The 14,613-nt window shown below is 42.3% G+C and overlaps 2 protein-coding genes across 7 annotated transcripts in view; both read right to left on the minus strand.

The window, feature by feature from the left end:
* Positions 1–1,956: 1,956 nt before the first annotated feature.
* On the minus strand, positions 1,957–6,192 carry CUNH1orf115 (chromosome unknown C1orf115 homolog). Its single transcript, XM_041401037.1, has 2 exons — positions 5,852–6,192; positions 1,957–3,480 (listed from the first exon to the last, which is right to left on the minus strand). The coding sequence occupies exons 1-2, from the start codon at positions 6,137–6,139 to the stop codon at positions 3,361–3,363; spliced, it is 408 nt and encodes a 135-aa protein (XP_041256971.1). The 5' UTR covers positions 6,140–6,192; the 3' UTR covers positions 1,957–3,360.
* A 2,764-nt stretch (positions 6,193–8,956) lies between these two features.
* Positions 8,957–14,613, minus strand: part of MARK1 (microtubule affinity regulating kinase 1) — a 57,372-nt gene continuing 51,715 nt past the window's right edge. For 4 of the 6 annotated variants that reach the window (XM_041401023.1, XM_041401024.1, XM_041401029.1 and 1 more), the window contains 2 exons: positions 13,122–13,166; positions 8,957–11,044 (listed from right to left, as the gene is read on the minus strand). In XM_041401023.1, coding sequence (XP_041256957.1) covers positions 10,690–11,044; positions 13,122–13,166 — 400 coding nt within the window. In that variant the 3' untranslated portion in view covers positions 8,957–10,689. The remainder of the gene's footprint in view (positions 11,045–13,121; positions 13,167–14,613) is intronic. The other 2 variants (XM_041401025.1, XM_041401026.1) reach the window with 1 other exon arrangement.

Raw genomic sequence — 14,613 nt, forward strand, 5'->3', positions numbered from 1 at the left:
CCTGTGGGTTGAAAGCTGTCCCTGCTGGGGTAGCTTCTCCAAGGACCACTTTGCCAAGAATACGTAACACCTGTGTAGAAGCCAAGATTCAGTCCCAGACTGCCCTCATGGCTTGGCACCTCCCAGGGCTGGGAACCCAGGTTCCTCACCAATCCCTGCCTCCTCCCCATCACCAGCACCTTGCTCTGCTTCATCTCACGTGCAGACTTCCAGCATGGCAGTTCTGCTTCAGATGGAGGCTGCCCATTTTGTTGGTGGAGCTGGTGACCTGCCAGCCGATGCTGAGGGGGCCAAGGAACATTTCCTCATCTCTCATGTCACCAAGACAACATTTAGCAACAGAGCTGCAGGACCTACCCTATTGCTGACCTGACCTTCCACCTGTTTGCAACAAACAGCCAAGCCAGACCTGGCCCAAAAGAGCTGCTGCCATGACTGACAGGAAGCACAGTCCTCTGTTATCCACCCAGCTGAAAAGTGAACCTCACTGTCTGGATTCAGATTTTCTAGACACTGTTTTGTAAGCTGGGCTAATCAAGAGAGTAGCAAACCCTGAGGCCGAGGCTTGGCCTCACAAATTCCCTTCAGGAGCTGAGGAGTGAATTACTGCTCAAGGAGAACTGATAAACAGCACTAATCGGTAATCTCAATGAGAACCATTCGTTCATTTTGAGGGAGGAAGATGAATAATTAGCTGGTTTATTGCAGCAGCAAAAATTAGTCGTTTACTTTTTCTTTCTTTCTCCTCTTTCTTTGTTTTTGGTCTATTTTAGAAACATTGGCCAGGCAAAGCTAACTCACCAATATGCCTGATGCTTTTCTTTTCTCAGGTTCACACAGAAGCACCATGGACATATCATTCAGGTTCTGTATGGATAGCAACCAGGTTATTCCCTTAAAATTGCACCAGGTGAGCAGAGGCTGGATGTCAGCAGGCGAAAGTCCACTGTGCTGAGCAGTTCAGAAGCTAAGGTTCATGTTTACCTTTGTGGAAAATCTGAATGGGCTGGACTCTGTGTGTTGCAATGAGGGAGCAGTCTTACTAGTCAGGGGACATACAGACAGATGGGACACTCACAACACACATTAAAATGGAGACACAAATCTCTTCATGCATTGCTTAAGTAATTTGAAAAAAAGGTCTAATGATTTATGCTGTAAGAGCACTGTAAAACATGGAGTGGTGTAACAAAATGTGAAGTTAATCCCAAACTCTGCAGGCTGGTGTGGCATGTGGGTGTTAGGACAGCACTGTTCTTACTGCATTATCAACAGCCCTATGGCATGCTGGTGAGGCAGATAAGAGGGACAGGTCTGTCTGACACTGTTGAGTCAGGGACGGAATGAAAGACTCCATTCTTCCGAAGGTGAATCAGAAGGTCGAAGACCAGTTTAATGAAAGTAGCAGGTCCTTTTATAAGGTGACTTGCTAAGGTGAGACTTGATTGGTCTCTAAGTAAAAGCTTCTCACACTATTGGTGAACTATGAATAGCACACTCTGGAGAACCATATCTATAAACAGTGGTTACAGAAAGAGAGATAATAATTGTTTTAATTCTTTTTTCTAAGTTTCCCACAGTTTCTCACAGTCTCCAAGGAAAATCCTGGGACAGTTCTCTCTGTTCAGAGGATATGTAATTACTACAGTCTGTCCCCACAAAAAAATGCAAGAGAAACAACTGAAGGTATGAAATCAATGAGCAAAATCCCTTTGTGGCTATTCCTACCCCAGCTTTTGCAGCCTTAGATCCTCTGCAGCCTCATCTCCACACCTTGTTGTTCCTGAGCATTTCCATGAAGTCTGGGCTACAATCATGTCCTACAAGGGCCCTGAGGGCACAGGCAAAACAACGTGGGGAAGTTTACACTGCAGCTTCCCCTCCTTGGCTTCGTTGCTGCTGAGAAACTCCTCCTCTGTGCGCTTACTCTACGTGTGTAGGTAAAAACAGACATGGATCTCGTGGCTTTTATTTACAGTCCAGTTAGAAAAGAGCATAATACCCCGCCCCACCCCCCCCATCTGATTCATTTGCTACATTTAAAAGAAATACAGTGTGGTTTGCCAAGACATACAAACTCCTTTGTTCTGAAAAGGCAAAGAAAGCAAGTGAACAGCATTTTTTTCCAGTTAAGTCAACTCTTTGATTACAAAAACACCATTAAAACTAGAAAGATATATAATACAGAGAAAGTACTAGCAGGGAAGTAATTTATGACTACCACAAAAGACTGACAGAAACAAATAAACCCCACAAAAATTCTAAGGCCCATAAACTACCTTGCTCCTGTGTCATCAATATATGATTTATGTCCCTGGAGGTGTGACACGGAAGCTGCTGCATCTGCAGCATTGAGCTGAGCCATCTGATACTGACATCGTCTGCTTACAGCTTCCAGGTTCAGAACTTATGATAGAGCTGGCAGGTTATTTGGCCCCATTCTCATACATCACATCTGTACATTCTTATACCAAAGGCTGTATGTATATATTTTTTTCTCAGATGCAGCTGGCAATCAATGATTTTTTCCCCTGGTGAACACCACAGAATTAGGCATAAAATGCCCCAGCTTCCAGAATCAAGTATATCACATAAAAATTCCATTCCCAGTAAAAAAAATATGTGCAGATTTCATAGTAGCAGAGGAAAAGTTTAAAATGTTAATCTCACAGTGAGCCTTTAATGCCCCAAAATCACAAACACACACCTCATTTTCTTTCTGTATTTTTATATCTTTCCCATGATTATTTAAAGGCTCGTTATGTCCAGGGTTTGAAATGAACAACCATGAAGCAGCAAAGCTCTCTGTGTCTCATGCCACATTCCATTTATGTCCAAGTATATTTTTAAGTACACTCATAATCTTAACCCTCTCAGATAAAAAAACACAACAAACTCAGAATCTCAGAAAACCAAAGATTATCTTTTCCTAATCCTCTATTATCTGTTTCCTCCACTGCTTTGACAATTCCTCTCGCTACCCAAACTCATCTCCACCTCTCCAGCTGCTCTGCCATCCTGTTTTCCTTCATTTCTCTCTCCCTCATTTACTTGCTTTTCCATCCATCCTTGGCTCCCTTCCACACAACAGGAAGCTCTGGAAAACCAACTCATGCCTGAAAACAAACTTCAGTTCAATTATTCAAAGATTATTTTCTCATCCTTACATTTCTTTGACCCTATCTGATTTTACAAAGCACCGGAATTTTTTTCAGAGAAGAGCTCTCAGTCTTGGAAAGGGCCTGGTGCAGGGGCTCAGGGCTGTTGGTCCAAGACGTTTTTCAGATCCAGGTCTCAAATTTAATCCTGAGAAAGCAGCAATGGCCTCACGTCCTCTCCTGTGGGGCACAGGGAACTGCGCTAGCGGACGAAGGATGCCACATGTGCTGACACTCCAAAGGGAGCAGAATAGGCTGCTGCTAATCCTTGCAGGCCGACCACCAAGTAGTGACAACCCTTCTGCAGAACCTTCCCGACATTCTGGGGAGAGAGATGAGAAAAAGGGATAAAAAAAGGACAAGGTGAAAGAAAATACCTTCACATAAAATCATTCCGACAGCCAATATCACGGCCCCAGAAAATGAAATTCTCCCACAGCTAATGAGGGCTGGAGAGTGGAAAAACATTTTACCATCTATTTTTATATAGGCATACACACCCACAGGGTATAGTTAAACTGAACGGATGCAGCCTCCACAGGAAGCCAGGCTTTTACATGTGATTCTATTCAAGAATAAAATTAGTCTTAATTTACTCTAGTTTGTAGAAGTACATAATTCCCACATTACATGTTCTAACTATGTTAGCAATTCCTAGAAGTCCATAATGTGCTAAAACTGGAGCTGAACAAGAAGACAGTAATCACTGAGAATACTTTTATGGAAATGTCACTGTTTTTTGTCAAAATATGATTTTTTTTGTCAAAATAATAAAGTTTTGGTCCACATCAGTACACATTCAGGAACTCATCTATGTACTGCACTAGAGATAAACTTGTCATGGATTGTTTAACTGAAAACCTTAATCTAATTTTAATTTCATTTTTGATAGTTTTTGCTCATGTGGCTGCTCTCAACTGGAGAATTAATACAACATAGTCAGATTTGGAGGAATATCAGAATTTAATTGTTAGTAACTCCTTATGTTTATGTAGAACGAGATTAAAATAACCTCTTATAACATGGAAAAAACCTAATCCGAGTAAGTATTTTTAAATCAGTGAAATCCAGTCAATATCTATTATATTCTTATGATTTCTTAAAGCTGGATTACAGAGGTTCTGGCACATAAAAACCTTCAGCTGTCATGATGCTGCTACACAGTTGACCTTTGCTGGTTTTACTCCCATGGAAACTTACTCAGAAGGAGTTAAGATGCCCAAATAATAAGGTGGCTCGAGCTTGGGGGCAGATCCTGAGGCTGAAGGAGGAGATGAAGGGCCTTCCCTTTCCACATCTGCCCCTGCCTCACGATATCACGCTGGAGTCTTCATTCCCCCTTCCTGCCCTTCACTTACCCAGACCTCACCTGTTCTTTCATGAGTTGTTCTTTATGCCAGAGCCCAACTGGCAACCCTTCCCTGTGGGAATGTCATCTGACCAACACAAAAGGGAATACACAGTGCCCAAGAACTGGCCTGTGCTCTAAACACCATTAAAAGCCAACAGCAACAGCACCACCAGCAAAGTGATGACGTGCTGCAACCATTCTCACAAATCTGCACCCTACAGATCATGTCTACAGGCTTGAGACAGCTTCCTACAGCATGGGACCTGGAAAACACAGTGCTGGAAACTCAAACAATCAAATTCATCACGAAATAATGAAATATTCTGTTAATTTCTTTATGAAACAGTAGGATTTGAGAGGCAGTTCCTGACAATGTTGACATCTCAAAACTGAATTTCAAAAGTAAACTTTGCCAGGCTAATGGCATTTTCTGCATGTTAGACATAGCAAAGCATATAGTTACCAAAATCACGGGGTTTTTTAATAGAATGCAGTAGAAAGTCGTGTCTCATGCTGACATCTGTAATCTCAGCAGCAGGAAAGGATTCCTGACAACAGAAAGGTTTCTCCTCCTAACACAGAAACTATTTTTTGCTACGAACATCCAAGACATACCTAAGATGTACTTAAGTGACATTAACAAAAGAAAAACAATGGAATTCTTCCACATGGTAGTTTTGTAACCAAAGGCACCCATCTTCCGGTGGGAGGAAAACCAAACCACCAGACTGTAGGACTTGTGACTTCCCACTCAGGAAAACAAAAGAGCAATTTTGATCCAAAATTGTTGTTACAGATGAAGAACAAGCTACTTTTTTTTTCTCCCCCTGTAACTCACAGCAGTGATTTCTAAGGGTCACCTTGGCCGAGGAATGTCCCGCAGGGCTGTTTACCGTTTCTTTCGGGCACTTCAGAGAAAGGGAAAAAAATGCAGGCCAATTAACTGGAAGTTTTAAGGAATAGTTTTAAAATCATGACGCCTAGGAACGCAGAACCAAGCGAGGCAAAGCACCCGTCACATGGATCAGCTTAGTGTCATTTTCACTTCGAACAGACAGATTTTGTGCTCTTTGATCCAGGCGACGGTCGGTGTCCGGCCCCCACAGCAGCACCGGCTCCTTCCCGGGCAGGTCCAGAGCAAGCCCTGACCCCACCTCGGAGCCGGGCGCTGCCTCTGAAATGCCTGCTGGATAAGGTCCATTCCGAGAACCCCTCGGAGCTGTCGGAGCCGAGGCCCCGCTGCCCTCTCCGCACCGCAGATCCCGTGCCGGGGGTCCCCATACTGAGGGTCCCCGTCTCAAGGGTCCCCGCTCCGGCCGTCCCGGGCGCGCTGTGTCCTCACCTTTCCGTACTTCTTCAGGCGCTTCCCGTAGGGCCGCTTGCCGGGAGCCCGTGGCGGGCGCAGTGGCTCGTAGGAGCCGGGCAGGACGGCGAAGCGCACCTTCCTGCACCCAGCTCCCTCCTCCTCCTCCTGCAGCGCCGCCGGCCGCGGGGCCCCCGCGCTGCGCCCGGCCCCCGCCGCCGCCGCCTCCTCCTCCTCGCCGGGCAGGATGGAGACTTGGTCGTCGCCGGCCCCACGGCGGGAGAACCTGCCCCGCACCTTGGCGCCCAGCCGCGCACCCACCGTCATGGTCCCTTCGGCGCTGCGCCGACCTCGGGCGCTTCCTCTGCCGCTGCGCCACAGGTGTGGCCGGAGGCGGTCGCTGCCCCCTCCCCGGGGCGGGACGGCCGCGGGAAGAGGCGCCCCGGCCAGGAGCAGGCGGGTGAGGGCTAGCGGTGCCCCCGGCTGCGGACCCTGGCCCTGCCGCCACTCTGGTGCGGGAAGCCGGGAGCTGCTGCGGGAGCCCGGGATTGGAGCCCGTCAACTTAGCGGGGACAGGTGAACGCTGACGGGGCGGCACAGCCCCGTATCGCGCCCGGGCTGCTTCGGCCTCGGCGCCGGGAGGGCCGGCGAGACCCTTGGAAGATCCTTCCGTGGCACCACACGCACTGCCCCGGCCCACGGCAGCGCCACTCCAGGAGGTCATGGTCTTTCCCCCTTACAGAAAAAGGCCAAGCTCCTCCAATCCCTCAGTTATCGGTGTTCCTACTAAAGCCACAGGTGAACAGCCTCTTCTGCGTCCTGGGCTGCGTTGGGCTACCCCTGGGCAAGGGGAAAGTGGCGAAATCTCTCAGTGGTTTTGCCCAAATGCTGGGGAGGCTGTGATAGCCCCACCTCCGCGGCTGGGGTGCTGTAGTGTAACAACTGCCTCTCCTAAGTGGTGTTCCTCAGCTAGGGTGCATCAAGAAATACAAAATTGTACAGCGAGGATAGATACAATTTATTAAACCAGCTGGTGTATTTATCAATATTTGATATGCATATGAAGGCTTTGGACAAGCATATGCAACACGAGGACAGACTAAACCTTTCCCCTGGATTTTTCTTACTAAGGAACAAAGCCTTGAACCTGCATCTCCCCAAGATGTGCATGTAACATTCAGAAAGTAAATCCTGCACTTCACGGTCTTATCTGCCTCAAGGATGGTGATTCACCACCTTCATAGCTCCAGAAAGCTGTGTAAAGAACAGCTGTGTAAAGTGGGGCCATGTCCCTGAAGGGTGGAAGGTGTGAGCTACGTCTCACTGCCACTACAGAAGTGCTCTATCCCAATAAATGAGAAGCTCTGAGGTAGATAATATTTCCCTATCTTCCCAAGAGAGGCAGGCCTTTCCCCACAGACTTGGTTTGTCCCTTGCAAGTTTGCTTCCCTTTCCAGAATTTAACTATCAAAAACCTCACAGAATACACCTCTTGGCTGAGATTTAGTGTCTCCATTTGCATGGTGGCAGGGAAATCATAACATGTTCTGAGATGAATAGGTCCAAGGTACCCTCAGGTGTATGGACACCAGATACCAAAACCTCACGTCTAAACAGTTCATAGAATTTTAGCACCATCCATTAACATATTGCATAATGACCCCACTTGGTTCCCCAGCAGTGTCATTCATTCAGAGGACCAGGAATGACTGTTTATTGTATTTTCACTGATTTGTATACATTTCAATGTTTTTAAGCTGGACTGTGTGAAAAGGGATGCACTAGTTTTGGAAATGTTGGTATACCTCAAAGCAAGAAATGCAAAAAACCCCCCAACCCTGACTAGCTGAACCATGCAGTAACCCTACTGCTCACCCTCCACCCATCCCAATCACCCCCCAGAGATGCGGGCAACAGATTACAATTGAATTCATTAGGTCTCTGAAGATATGAGGCATCCCTATCTTTGCCTTGAGCTGGAAAGTTTGATGCGTCATTTAAAAACTCATATTTCTAAAGTTAAAGCTGTGCTGATAAAATGCCACACCAGTCCCCTCCCAAATGGAAGTTGGGATCATTGGGTCAGAAATGCAGCTCTTACCAAAGGACTGATACAGAACAGGTCCAACGCAAGGCAGCAGCAAGGCGCCCAGAACCAGTCACTGAGGTTGGGTAGGCACCGTCTCACTGATCCCAGACTAAGACGACACTGCTTGCCAATAAAACCAGAGACCTTTTTCAGAACTGCTTTCTTCAATCTTCCAGTCTTACTCCTGCTGGGACAGTAGATTTGGAAAGCCAAATGCTGCACTTGTGTGCACCTACAACTTTTACATTCAGACTGTGTGCTTGAGGAAGCTCCAAGTGTATTTGCTGTGGAGAGCATGAGGTGGGTCACAACTCATCTTCCAGTAAGGCAAAAAGAGGGCACAGGGTCTAGGAATCAGGGCAATTCCACACTGCTGGCGGCCACTGGACATAACACCATTTGCAAGCTGCCCTGATAATATAAACATTAAATTGGCAGTGCCATGTTTCATGGGAAGGCTGAACTAAAATTTGTCAGCTCTGTCCTCTGGAAAAGCTATGTGTGTCTTATGGAACATTGCTACATCTCTAGTTACATGGAGCAGTGAAAACCAGCAGCAATCTAGGACAAAGTTAGCCATGGAAAAACAGTGCCCATAAAGCAGGAAGCTCTCCTAAGTATTTAATCTACTGTCTCACAGCATGACCTATATTTTTTCCACTGAACCTTCTGAAAAGGTAAAGGGTTTTGTTTCATGACCAAGTTCACACACGACCTTAGATTAGCATCATGATTACATTCCAGTTGTATTTTTAAGAACAGATGTATTTTTAAGAACAACTGAACATTTATAGACATTTATGGGTAAATCGAGCAGACACACAACCGCTTCTTCCCCACACTGATTTTTGGTGAAACCAAAATGTAGAAGTTCATGGACATCCATTTCTCAGCAATGCTAAATCACCAATAGTTTCTGAACAGTGCAGGACCACTGAACCCATGCAATGCTAACTCTGATTTCACACCATGCTGAAGATGGAGCCTGTGCGCCTTTAAACTCTTTTGTTACCTGCAGTAATGACTGTGCTTTTATAAAGAGCAAACAACAAGTATTTTAGTATGAGAACTGTTCAAGTAAGTTTTAATAGAGTGCACCAGTGAATCAAGATGACTTGCATCAGATTTGGTTCAATGAACATCAGATAAAAAAAAAAAAAAGGGGCTACAGTTCTTTCTTTCCAAACACCACCCTTTTTCTAAGGCAACAATACACGTCCATTTCCGAACATAACTGTTACATAGGAAAGCTACATCACAGTACAGTATGTAAAGTCCATCTTGGTCAAGAAGCCATTAGAGAATGGCACATTTACTACACTTACAGCTTTCTAACTTAGGGTTACAGAGTTTACCACAGCTTTTTTTTTGTAATTTTTATTTTTTAAAGTGACGATTTCTTAATGAACTTTCTATTCTTCACAAGAGTGTGCAGATGGGGCCCATATGTTGATATTACAGTAATTACAACATTAAATAACATTGCACAACCAACCTCTATGGTTAATTCAGTACAAAAGAACAAGTATTAAAATGTATCAGTACTAGTGGTTTTACATAGTTTATAATCATTAATTATGAAGGAAAAAAAATGTGGGGCTGTTTTTTTTTTCTTTTCTGTAGGCAAGTGCCTAATTACAAAGCTGCACATTACAGGCATAATGATGTGGAATAAATACAAGAAATCTGGTAAAATATTAAACACAAACAGGTTACATGGGAACAAACTGTACAACCACAAAAGCATAAATCAACAATTTATCATTATAAACAATGTATGTTTAGCTGTAAAATATTATGTGGAATTGCATGTATTCTTTGGGGGCACATGTTCCAAAAGCCAAGCTAATTCCTGAGGTGGTATCATTAACTTACACAATTGGTCAACACTTCAGATTATCTTGTGCTATTAAACAGTCCCAATGTTAATAGATTTCCATAAAATGGAATTCGTAGTATTCTGAAGGCAGAAAATAAGTGATATTTTACACCAAGATATTAAAATGAAATTATTCTGGTTCTCCATTTTGGTGCTACATTTGTTAATGGGCCATGGGAATAAGCACTGGAATTTGCAGACAAAATCTTATGCCTGGTTTCTGTTCCCCCACAGCTCTGAGCTGGCCAAAGGCAGAACAAAGTTTCTAAACTGTAAGTGCCAACATTGTAAACATATTTGTCTCTTTTTTTCAACTAACCACTGTCCAATAACAAAGAGCCATAGATAAGCAGGAACAGTCTCCTGTAGAACAAAAGCCAGTTACTCATTGACTTTTGGTTCAACTCATGAACAATTTTTAAATAATGAAAAATGGTCATGCTGCAGCTGTGAAAACCAGTTTGTGCATTTGACTCAGGACATAAGTTTTTTAAAAAACGCATGGTAGAGGTAAGACTTATAAAACCCACCAAAAATGTAAATGATAGGGAAGAACTTTTCCAACTCAAAGCATCAAACATACATTTCTGTGCAGAAATCTAGACAACTATACAAGATCTGAATTTAAGCAGTCATCTTTTTATTATACAACTCTATGAACATAAAATGAACAGAATGCTCTATATACTTACCTGTACATGTGAACATAACTTCTTTAGCTACAGTTATTTAATAGAGGTCATACTGGATTTAACTTTACAATTCTGAATAACTATGTATAACCTTATTGCAATAAGGGCAATTTCTACATGGGGAGTTTCACAGGCCAATCACATTAGGTGAAACCAGTACATTCAAAGTGTAGATCATGTATGAATCTTCCCTGATCCCAAAGAATTTAGGTTCTCTTTACAGCTTAAGCTCATTTGCTATCTTGGATGCAATGTTCTTAAATGCGATAGAAGTCCCAGATATTCTCTTGAAGCGAACTCCATTGAGCGACAATCGCGGCAGTTTGCAGACTTCCATCTCCCACTGAACAAGGCTGTCTTGTCGTGCATCACCGTGGACACAGAAGAGCAAAAACCTCTCTTTTTGTTCGTAATCACAGTTATTGGCATCTAATACTTTCCGAATCTCTCTCATCATATCATTTGGGTCCATAGAACTCGTGGTCTTCATACTCCACGTGAAGCGCAAGGAGCGTGGCTTCGAATCTTTGCTATCCTCCTTTTCTCTGTCTTTAGGCTCCCCAGAAACACTCCTGGAACAAGTGACACACAGTAAAGTCAAAACCAGAGCAGTGTAGCCAAGAGAGTGAAAAGAAATGCCGTTCTTGAACAGGGGTTTCTAAACTGCCATTGAGATGCCACAAGTCATGGGCAAGCTAATTCGGGGAGTGGGATGGAACAGCCTGCTGGAACAGTCCTGCCCCACATGCTGCGTGTGTGTGCTCAGCACAGCACCGTGCCACTGTAGTGGCACGCAGCAAAGCAAGTTTGGAAACCCCTGCTCTACAAAGTTCTGATGACAACATATGCAATGGGAACTGCAGCAGACACACATTGCTCCACACTGCTCCAAAGAAAGTGAAATCTATGTGAAAGCATGACTGAAGTTCTGCTGATTTCATGATCTGGAGCATGCCATACACCAACAAAACCGAAATTGAGGGACACAATCCTGAAGCAGAAATCATACGGTAAAAGCAGCAGAGGAAGAAATCCCACCCTGCAATTCACAAGTCTTCAGTTAATTCCCTCCCTTCTTTTCTGCCTCGCCCCTGCCCCCCTCTGTATTTGTTTAGATTTTTGACCTCTCTCTGTGGCAAAAGACCTTATAATAACATGTTTTATTTTAACTGATGAGGCAGATTTTGGACTGCAGTTTGGTTGTGAACAGGCTGTTGATCACCATTTGAGTACATGGCCAGCAACTTTTACAAGTAAGAAACAGTGATGTGTATTTTACAAATACAGACAAACTATTTTATTTGATAAAGGACAAAATTGCAAGGGAGCAATTTCCAATTAATGCTCTTAGTCTGATGCTTCCTTATCAAATAGATTAATTGTTTCATTGCAGAAAATATTTTGAAAAGCAGCACTAATTATTTTAAAGTAATTCCACAGTCAGCTGTTATCTGCTCTTGCTCCAGGTACTCCTGATGCTGAGGCCTCCCCATCCATCACTGGGGAAAGACGCTGCTCTCATTTCAAGTCTATAAACTGTCATCATTATTCAGAGAGGAGTCAAAATAAGCACTTTTAATTCAACTTTGTGTGACCCCCAGAGAACCACATTGATATTAAGGGACAGAGCAGGGACAAGATCTCAAACGCCTTTTTTAGCCCAAAACAGACACTGTAGGATGACAAAAAGCAGAGAAAGCTAGAAAATGAGAGCAACTTTACACTTAATTTGAACACTCCGTCTCTTTTCCCTTTCCACAACCAAGAATTTGACAGCTAAGAGACTCTGAATTGAAAAGGGCTAACTTCGATAAAAGCATTGTGTATTATATACAATGTATCTGGGTAAGAATTTGCTGTATATTTTTTTTTTTTAATATAGGCTTTGTATTTTGAAAACTAAATCAATACTTTCTGTAAGTGACCAGTTTAGAATGAATGCAAACTACAATGCCTGTTCATTAGAAAGCAGAAAAATAAAGAGGTATGCACTGTGCTTAAGCACACCAAAAGCTGAAACATGGCAAAAGAGCAGATATACTGGAAAATGAGCATATGAAGAATGTTTTATTGCTAACAAAGCATCTACAGATTTGTGTACAGTGGTTGCCACAGAAATTCAATATTTGGCAGTCACCAACCCTTCTGTCTGAATGTCACTTGCTTTATTTCTCAGAGCAAGTAACATTCATTTCTCAGGGAGACTATAAGGTGTTTACTTATGGCAAGCAGCAGCTTTAGTAATGAGCACAGTACGTAACTATAATAAAAATTTAATAGATACATATATACACACAGACACACAAAGTATTGACACTGTCCACTGAAACCAAAAGTAAACACCATTAAATATTTGTAAGTCAAATGATTTTTTTAATCATTTTAATCTAAAGGATTGGTTAACTCCTACAGGGGGCTTTATTATTCAAAGGAATATGCTTACATAAAGTTTTGTATTAAATACTTCACAAGAAAGCAGAAATGAGGGATAAAAAGGACCTCGACAAGACCCCCTCCCCCCAAACAGAAAACATTTTTGAAATACAAAATATTTAAGCACTATTCTCTTTAACATCCTGATTTAAAAGGCTTTAAGAAATCACTTGATTTGAAAGACCTAGGAGTGAAGTATTAATAGTGACTCCTCACCTTGAGGTGTCAGTTCTGGCACTGGCTTCGCCTTCACTTGGATCCCTCAAAACAAAGTTAAGGTTGAGATTCAATGATAAAGGTGAAAAATAAAAGTTAAGAAAACCTACACCTAGAACAATGTTAAATAGCTACTGACGAAAAAAAAAGAATCAGTATAATAATGTTAAGCCTAATACTGTTTAAAATAATTTTTTCATAGCTGTAATTTGTTTCCCTTTATGACACCTTAGTTTGTTTCTGGCTCTGACATGTAATTGTCTATATTTTTTCCCCAAGTGATGGCAAAATTAACATGTTGTTCTGAACCTACTGCAGACACAGCAATGGCCACATGTAACTCCAGCAAGCACAGAGGAGCAGTTAGTCAAGGTGGTCCAGGGGGGCTCCACTCTGCACTCTTGTGGGTCAGGTGTTTTGTATCCCTGAAAGCACTTTGAGACAAGCCCATGCTTAAGCACACTCAAGCAATTAACAATAAGATGTGCCTAAGAGTTTGTGAGACCAAATGTTAGAAGCCCAGTTCAGGAAGGTTATTTCAACATCTGCTTAACTTTAAGGAAATCAGCTGTTACATTTAATCTCAAATTCTCTGGTAATCTCATTGAAGTCAGTGTATCTTTAACTTGTTGCATTAGAGCTGTGTTTTGCAAGGAACTGTTTTATATTACACATTTTTAATATGAAGCAACTTGAAATGAATTCCCAGATTGTGTAAGCTATGTAGATATGTTCCTAGTGCTGCTGTACCAATATTTAGCACCAAATTTCAATTACCTGATTAATGTAATACCTTCAAAACACTAGTACTTTAGTAACTAACACCAGGGAAGAATCATTTGACATAAACCATTGATTCAAAATACTTCAATACCCTATTCACTAAGCATTCTCATTAGGCATTTATTTTATACACTTACCAGAAAAGGCATTTACCCTTGTCAAAAGTTAGTAAAAAAAGTCTTTCATGACACCTTCTAGTAAAAGTATGCTTTAAACCATTATTTCCTGAACAGTACAGAAGTTAAAAGTTATGTGATCCAACTCAAAGAACAGCAAAAAAATAACCCCCTGGACCTCCACCCAGGTAATCCCAACCACTAAGTCTTAAACACCCAAATTAAAAAAAGACCAAAACCAACAAAACACCCCACCATCACCAGTAACAAAACAAACAGACACCCTGCAAGGCCATGACAAAAGGCACTTTTAACATTATAAAACATACTAGGAAATTGTAAAAAATCTTCTATAATAATGATAAATTTAAGATACACAAATTTAGGCTATCTTAATTCTAAACACATAGTTTAAAATATTATTTTAATATTTTTAGATAATGAAACCATTTTTTTGATCTAACTTTTAAGAACAAAGTCAAGATACCATTCCTTGCAAAAAACAAGAAGCTATAACACAAAAAAGCAGCCTGTACTCTTGAAGTTGATTCGTTACTCAACAGAAGATACCTTTCTTCCTATTTAGAAATCTA

This window comes from Onychostruthus taczanowskii, unplaced genomic scaffold (genome assembly GCF_017590055.1).
Source record: "Onychostruthus taczanowskii isolate IOZ18803 unplaced genomic scaffold, ASM1759005v1 scaffold183, whole genome shotgun sequence".
In the NCBI taxonomy this organism is placed as follows: domain Eukaryota; kingdom Metazoa; phylum Chordata; class Aves; order Passeriformes; family Passeridae; genus Onychostruthus; species Onychostruthus taczanowskii.

What these genes read in the sequence shown, in the direction of transcription:
- CUNH1orf115 (XM_041401037.1), bottom strand. Translation starts at nt 6,139, where the DNA reads ATGACGGTGGGTGCGCGGCTGGGCGCCAAGGTGCGGGGCAGGTTCTCC. An exon ending in GCCTGAAGAAGTACGGAAAG is followed by an intron (nt 3,481 to 5,851) that starts GTGAGGACACAG and finishes CTCTCTCCCCAG; the next exon opens with AATGTCGGGAAGGTTCTGCA.